General features: G+C 54.3%; 3 protein-coding genes across 3 annotated transcripts in view; 1 reads left to right on the plus strand and 2 right to left on the minus strand.

The window, feature by feature from the left end:
- MONBRDRAFT_10431 (uncharacterized protein) overlaps positions 1-880 on the minus strand; it is a gene marked incomplete at both ends in the record, with an annotated part of 1,958 nt that extends 1,078 nt beyond the window's left edge. Inside the window, 2 exons of the mRNA XM_001748207.1 lie at positions 141-454; positions 654-880. Of these exons, the coding sequence (XP_001748259.1) occupies positions 141-454; positions 654-880 (541 nt within the window). The remainder of the gene's footprint in view (positions 1-140; positions 455-653) is intronic.
- Positions 881-2,252: 1,372 nt separating this feature from the next.
- MONBRDRAFT_27747 (uncharacterized protein) lies at positions 2,253-4,434 on the plus strand (the record flags this gene model as incomplete). The annotated part of the gene is made up of 9 exons (XM_001748124.1): positions 2,253-2,388; positions 2,466-2,519; positions 2,606-2,690; positions 2,795-2,963; positions 3,067-3,738; positions 3,851-3,864; positions 3,983-4,028; positions 4,129-4,228; positions 4,328-4,434. The coding sequence occupies 9 exons, from the start codon at positions 2,253-2,255 to the stop codon at positions 4,432-4,434; spliced, it is 1,383 nt and encodes a 460-aa protein (XP_001748176.1).
- A 272-nt stretch (positions 4,435-4,706) lies between these two features.
- On the minus strand, positions 4,707-7,128 carry MONBRDRAFT_27748 (uncharacterized protein; the record flags this gene model as incomplete). The annotated part of the gene is made up of 10 exons (XM_001748208.1): positions 4,707-4,762; positions 4,909-5,541; positions 5,645-5,739; positions 5,821-5,899; positions 5,976-6,027; positions 6,124-6,207; positions 6,310-6,432; positions 6,565-6,724; positions 6,805-6,902; positions 7,048-7,128. 10 exons carry the CDS (start codon positions 7,126-7,128, stop codon positions 4,707-4,709), a joined length of 1,461 nt encoding a protein of 486 aa, XP_001748260.1.
- Between the last annotated feature and the right edge of the window lie 290 nt (positions 7,129-7,418).

Below are 7,418 nucleotides of genomic sequence, written 5' to 3' on the forward strand. Positions count from 1 at the left end.
GGTGGTTGTGGTTGTGGGGTTTTGTTTTTTGTTTTTTTTTGGTTTTTTTTTTTTTGGTTTTGGTTTTTTTTTTTTTTTTTGGGGGGGGGGGGGGGGGGGCGACAGGCACGACAATCTGTTATGGGGTGGCCAGGGCCTACCAATTTTTTCTTGACAATGGCCGAGTTCAAGAAGGCATTCAGCAAGCACAGCACGACTGTCGCCAAAGCGAGCTGCGGCGACGGCATGCTCGTGCTGCTCCAGGGCAGCTTGCCAGGCGCCGCGCATGGCAAAGGCTTGTGCGAGCTGATGGCGAGCGGCGACAGCCGAGTCGAATTTGCGTTGACGAAGGGCTGCTTCGCTCTTGACTAGAGCGTGGGTGGTCAGGTGCAGGAGCTGCTCGTCGCCGCTAAAGTCAAGCCCCAGGCTGTTCTGGGAGCTACTGAGGCGAAAAAACTCGGCATAGGCCACGGGGCTGCAGGTGACGAGCATGCGAATGCAGGCCGTCTCCCGTTCATCAACGCGATCGCTTGTGCTACGCTCGACGCACGCCCCCAATTCAAGGTGAGAAATGAGTCAGCGACAGAAGGAAGACCCGGGGCGAGGAGAGCGGACGTGGCGATAGCCAAAACTGGCGAGCAAGAGTCGGAGAGGAGAACCATGAGAGGACGTACATGGGCGCGATAGTTGCGGTGGCAAAGTCATTATCAACGGCGACGGTACGCAGGGTGTGGCGCTTGGGGTTGAGAGAGGTGGCGGCAGAGATGCGACGTCGATTGAGAAGGCGTGATCCGGTCACAGATCGACCGGTGGCGCCGGCTCCGGCAAACGCAGCACCGCCCAGGCCGCCCGCGGGCCCGGACCGTGATGCCTGCGGCAACGGCGGGAGCTGTGTTGCCATTGTGCTCGTGTGATAGAAAACGGAAAATCAACGGCCAACGGGACAACACGCCCAGCCAGCCGACACGACTATGCTGCGGCTGGAAGGCTGCGTTTCAAAGGCTGCAAAGAACACCTGTGTCGGCGTCGGCGAGGCCAGGTAGCTCAGGACCACCACGAACCAGGGGGCCAAGGTACCAAGGAACAAGGGACCAAGGGACCAAGGAACCAAGGGAGCAAGGGAGCAAGGGACCAAAGGACCAAAGGACTAAGGCACCAAGGGACCAAGGCACCAAGGGACCAAGGGACAGAAGCGCAGCCGGAAGCAGGAGAGCGCACGCAGGCGGGTGACTGATGGGGTCGCGTCTCGTCGCTGCGTCGCTGATCTGGTGAAATGCGGAGGGGTGGTCGCTAAGGGGGTCATCGACATGATCCAAGCTATACGTTGACCCCCCAACGTCGTTTGGATGACAACATGCTCACTGTCTTCGCAGAATTTGATAAAGTGCATTAATGTTCCGATGCGATGGCAAGCCGGCAGTCACGTTCACAGCTGGCATGTGTGAAAGCCATTCTGCTGTCTTGCACACACTGCACACGCGCCAGATGCCAACAACAAGGAATAGCCAAAACAAAAAAAAAAAAAAAAAAAAAAAAAAAAAAAAAAAAAAAAAAATGGGCGTACCACATATACATCCATGGCCTCCGGACACACACCGTCACAGCATGCGCCTGGCCCGCTTAACGAAAGAAGCAGGGAAGGTGGGGCTCGAACCCACGACCTCGGCATTGCGCACACCCTCCGTCAGTCGCTTGATAAAACAAACAAACGAAAGGGCAGCCGTACTGCTTATAAGTACCGCGCTCTAACCAATTGAGCTACAACCCCAATTATATGTGGTAGCATCACCTCCGTCAATCCTAGTTTTATATATAAAGTGTTCAAGTAAATTTTTTGAAGTGTGAGCTTGCTTGCCTGCATGCTGGTGTCCGCGCTGCTGGAAATACCGTTCCGAGCAAGTCAGCGAAGCAGGGCGGTTACGTGCGTACGGTACGTCAGCCCTAGGCGCATCCTGCTCTAATCGCCGTTCTTCAGGGGGATGAGGCTTTGCTTTCTTTTTTTTTTTCCCTTGTGGCACATGGCTACCAGCATCACTGGCAGTGCAAAGTCCGAGCTGGCTTTTTCTTAAAGTGACAAGCGTAACCTTGTCTTCTGGCCAGTTGGCACTGCCCAAGCTCCTGTTGGGATCAAAAGCACGTCCCTTGATCACGGCTGCGCCGCGCCTTTTGCTTATCTGCCGCAGCGCGTTTCTGATTGGTATTCATCTTAGTCTGCATGCGAACAAAGGGTCGCCACGACACCATCAAAAGGCTTTTCGTTTGCTCTGATCATCATGGCCCAGCAAACGCCGTTCTTGAGCCTTTGCCTGGCCCTTGCCATCACTCTTTTGGCTTCGGCACGCCTCGTGGGTGCAGGCGCAGGTGGAGCCATGTGGAACAGTCAACCCGTCTCCAATCTCCGCATCCAAGGTCTGTTGAACTTTGACCATCGACGCCTAGCTGGCCAATTCTCACCCAGAGCCCGATGCTGTCTCATGAGCTGCCAGGTGCCAACATCGAGGACGTCAACGGTCTCTATCAAGCTGGCCCCCTCGTCAATGGTCCGACCGCCAGCGCTGCACCGACCATCACCCAAGTGAATGCCGGTCTCATGTGTGCTCTGTTTCTTGTTTCTCCGCCCCTCTAGGCCATCCTTCCTTTATCAAGACATTGAACAACAGCTCGCGCTATGAGCTCTTCGTGCACAAGGGGGACTCAGAGCACGACAGGTGGTAAGTCGTGCCACGCATGCAAAGCACCAGTTTCGTTGCCCCCTTGATTGAACAAGTTCTCAGGCCACTGTTCACGTTTCTTTCCCACAATCATCGCGAGCAAGGTGGAATATTCAAAAAGTACTCCTCAAGCATGGCAAAATCGATGACTACGGCCCCGTCGTCTACGTCAACAAGGTCCCAACCCGCAACGAGCCTCAACCGCAACTTCCCCGCAACGACTGGCAACAGCTTTTTGGCCTTGGCGACTTTGAATTCGATGATGACCTCCAGGTAGACGTCTCCTCCTCAAACACACGCGTACGCGCGCACGTGTTCAAGGCCCTTCCCGTTTTGGTAAAGCCCGTTGTGTTGTGTTCCCTCACGTTTGCGACAGGTATTCCATCTTCCCGTGTGCAGCGACAAGTCCGAGTGCCAGAGTGGCGATGACGACTGCCTCAATTATTTTTTGCGCCCACTTGAAGAAGAAGCCTACTTTACTGCCCTTCCCTCGCCACGCCGCATCCTGCAATGCCCGGACCTCTCCCACTGGATTCGCACCATCGACAGCAAAGAAGTGCGCAAGCTCCGGACCCAGTTTATCACCACAGGCATCGTCTCCATCCCAAACTTTTTGCGACCCGAAATCTTTGCTCGGCTGCAAGATGCTGTTCATCAACCGGTGCTCTCCGACGTCTGGCAAGCTTCTTTCCCCCGTGACGATGGCATGGCTCACACCATCCCCTGGCATGTCGACAACCTTGAATTGATCGCTGAGTGGCTGACTCGCCAACACCGCCATCGGCAACAGAGCATCTACGCCTACAGTTTCACCCGCACTGTGGACACCATTGATGGCCGCCTTCGCTTCTTTTATCCCGAGCTCTTTGGTCAAATGCGAGACCTTGTTAGCTCCCAGTACCTCCACAACATTCTCTCCCAGATCGCCCATCACGACTACGAGCTTTCCACCCTCTTCATTTCCCGCTACACGTCGGGTGACTTTCTCAACCGCCACTCCGACTCTGTCGAAACCCGCCGCATCGCCTTTACCTACCACTTGACCAAGGTGCGCCGGCCCCCGCAGCAGTCGGCCCGAACTCCTCCATTTGCTTTGACTCCCGTTTTTTGGCTCGTGACGTTTCTGTGCTTACTTGTCTTTTGTTGACAAAAACTCCCAGGAATGGAAGGCCGAGTGCGTGTCCTGACCTGCTAGCCTTTTGAGCAGAGCCAGACACCTGACTCGGCTGCTGCGATCTCTTGCAACAACTGATTCTTCCCCCTTCACTCACCTTTTGTGCTTGTGGCTTTAGGTATGGCGGCTTGCTTCACATGATGAATGAGAACGATTGGGATGAGGTGCGGCCAACATATATATCAGCGTTGACAAGAGTGACTACGTCCGGAGATCCATGTCAAAGTGTCGTGATTCTGACCTTTTGTCGCCTTGCCCTGTCAGGTCATTCGCACTCTTGTCCCAGCCTCCAACACCTTTACCTTTTTTGATGTCAGTGAAGAGTGGCGTGTCTTGCCCCACTTTGTCTCGGAAATTGCTGCCGGTAAGCCTTGTTGCTGTCGCCTTCCGGGTGGCCACCGCAATTCTATCGTCCGGATTCATGACGCTGAGCTGGTGTGCGCCTGATCCTTTGCGGCTGCAGATATTGCTACACCGCGCATCGCAGCTACGGGGTGGATGAGCTTTAAATCGGACCACCGTCCATTTACTTTCTGGCCTGCCACGGACGCGCAATGGGAGGTAGACTAGTCCAGATGAGATGCTGAGCTCTTGCTTCTTCCCCTCCTCTCGCTTTCATGATTTCTCTTTGGATTTTCCTTGAATCTTGATTGCTCTTTGCGTGGTCAATTATTTGATTGTTGTTTCTACAAGATGTGCGCAAGCAAGAAAACAAGTCTACCATGGACACTTTGTTGGTGTCTCCCTGCCTATCCATGCCCATCCAGGTCGATTCAAAGACTGCCCGGTAGGCAGCGGATTTGACCTGGATAGGCACCCCAAATTCCACACTTGTGCTGGCATTAGTCGGACAGAAAAATGCTGCCAAAGTGGGTAGCTGAGAGCTTGCGGAGCTCATCTATCAGGAACGATGGGGCGCACGGCAGAAGAGTGAGCACAGACCACAGCATGCGTACAAAAAAAAAAAAAAAAAAGGGGGGGGGGGGGGCGGCAGAAAGACACCGGCCTTGGAAGCCATCAACAGGGCTGTTAGAGGAGACGAACCGTTGATTTCAATGAGATTGGCCGATCCACGACCAGTAAGGTGCACAAAGACTTCACGATCCTCGGAGCGTCGGCCAACAACCCACTGATCGGAACGAGCTTTGGCAGAAATTTCGCTGTCGGATAGTGGACCCACTGTGTCACGAAAGTGTTGGTGGATCTCCCCCATCAACTGAACGTGGGCGGTTGAACTGACAGCATCGGTGCTGCCAGTGGCACTCGCCGACGCTTGGCCTTCGCCCTTGAGCAGAGGCAGAAAGGTGGACTTGATGGCCTTGTTGACATCGTTATAGTAGATGTACTTATATGGGTACTCTTGCGCCATCTGGTTTGCGAAGCTGAGGCGCAGAGCTTGCTTCTCTGCGAATTTGACATTAAGATCCTGCAGGCGTGGCTCAATCTGTGCTTGCAGGCGGCGATAGAACCCAATGTCCATTGCACTCTTGGCATTGACGAGAAAGCAGCACGTGGTTCCAGCCGAGTAGTAGGCCACCAACGGCACGGGCAATGCCACGCCTGGTAGGTCAACGTGGAGACGCGGCGTCGTGATGGGGCTGGCATCATCGCTCACGCTGTCAGGGCCGAATACGAATTGAGGTGTATCCTGAGCCGGTGCATTCAAGGGCAGCTTGCCTGACAAAGCAGAGCATGCAAAACATCAAATTGATGAATGTGCGCGTTTTGAATTGATGCATGGAGCCAAGAAAGAGGGAGGCAGTTGTCAAAACAAGCTCACCCATGAGAAAGCCGTAGAGGTGCTCCAGGTCGCTTTGCTCGATACCACTCCAAATGACATTTTGTTTGTAGAGAACGACTGTCGCCACGATATCGCTGCACCCGCACAGAGTTGAGGCAGGTGAAGATTTGCAAAGCCGAGCGACACGGCGGCTCCCGGGGGGAAAAGATGCCAACCTGAACTGTGTTTCGGTGTGTGAGATGAACGATTGTATCCGCAAGTAGCTGTTCTTTTCCAAAGGGAGGAACTGAATGCCTAAGGCGAGAGCAAACCAAAACACGGTGGGTTGCTGTGCCTCGATCTGAGGAGATGGATGCGCTACGTCACAAACCATTGAGTGCATCGACAATGTTCAGGTTTGGAATATCGAGCTGAGGGAGGTACTAAGTGATGGTAGGTGCGACTGTGAGATGAGAATGGTGCCACCAATGACGTGATGGACGTCTTCATTGGGAACGCAGGGCATGAAAGACGCGTACGTCATCGAAAAACTCTCGAAAGTGCTCCATGAGCGGCTCACGGCCAAGACGGTCCAACGACGTCTGGAGGGTACCTTGGAGGAGCTATCGGCAAAAGAAGAGGAAAGGGGATGAGACAAGGGGGTGTAAGACAAAAAGGTTGAGGCAAGCTTGGGGGATGGAGAAAGGCAGAGGTCAAGGGCGTACGCGGTAGCGTTCGTAGGCATTCTGCAACAGTTGGGTGAGGGCGGCATCCATGACGCTGTGGTCATCATACATGTTGACCTCCTCGCCCTCCTTTTTGCCGCTGGTAAAGCTCAGGTAGAGAGACTGCGCGCCGATTTGGTCGAGGGTTTGAAACACAAGAACAGGTGCAAGACACGGGAGCTGAGTAATAGCGGGAAAGCGAGGAAAAAAGCCAGAGTAGGCGGGGAGGGGGGACATGGAAGAAGCCGAGCATACCATGGACATGAAAAAGTTGGGCTCGGGGTTGAGAAAGACACGGCGCGCCATTTGCGTGTGCAAAACTTCAATGGGTTTGCTTGAAAAGGTGCTGTTGTTTGAAGAATTGAACAGATGGGTAAGGGGCGGAAAGTGGGTGAGCAAAAGGAGATACGACGAGCTACCATGGCGGTGGTCGATGAACGAGCACCGGTTGGGAGCGAGAGAAGGGAGTAAGGCTGCCAGAGGAGATGCACGTACGAAGTAAAGTTGAAAAGGGCTTCGCTCATGCCGACGTAGTTCATCTGCTTGCCAAAGGGCACGGAGCTGGGATAAAAGTACAGTAGCTTTTCATGTTCCTAAAGGATCACGAGACGGGCAGACAATATCGTTGCGCCATGAAGCCAGGCCAGTGGAACAGAGTCGGTCATGACCCGGGACAAGAGATGGCTGTCAAAAGGGTTTGAAAAAAAAAAATCCCCAAGAAGAAGCAGGTGTACGGACGTTGTCCTCCTTGCGTCCGAAAGTCGTATTGTAAATCAGAAACTCCTTGAGCTGGAGCCGGCGGCCCTCGCGCTTTGCCATGCTCGCGGTACTGGATATCAAGGGCTGCGCGTACAGCTAGCCAGCTATACAGGGCACAAACAATCAACCGCCACAATTGAGTAAGTGCCAGTGCTACCAGTCCAGCTGGTCAGAAACCCTGAACGGGTGGAGCCATCTGCGATCCAGTCGACGGCCACCACCAGTGCTCGCGAGCGTGCGACGACCTCTTCCCCCCAGCCCGTGTCCCCCCCCCCCCAACACAGCCATCCAGCCAATGCACGCACGCCGGAGGAATAGAAGCACGCGCCTCCAACACCCCCCGGCCTCTC

Source organism: Monosiga brevicollis, genomic scaffold, assembly GCF_000002865.3.
Source record: "Monosiga brevicollis MX1 MONBRscaffold_21 genomic scaffold, whole genome shotgun sequence".
Lineage (NCBI taxonomy): Eukaryota > Choanoflagellata > Craspedida > Salpingoecidae > Monosiga > Monosiga brevicollis.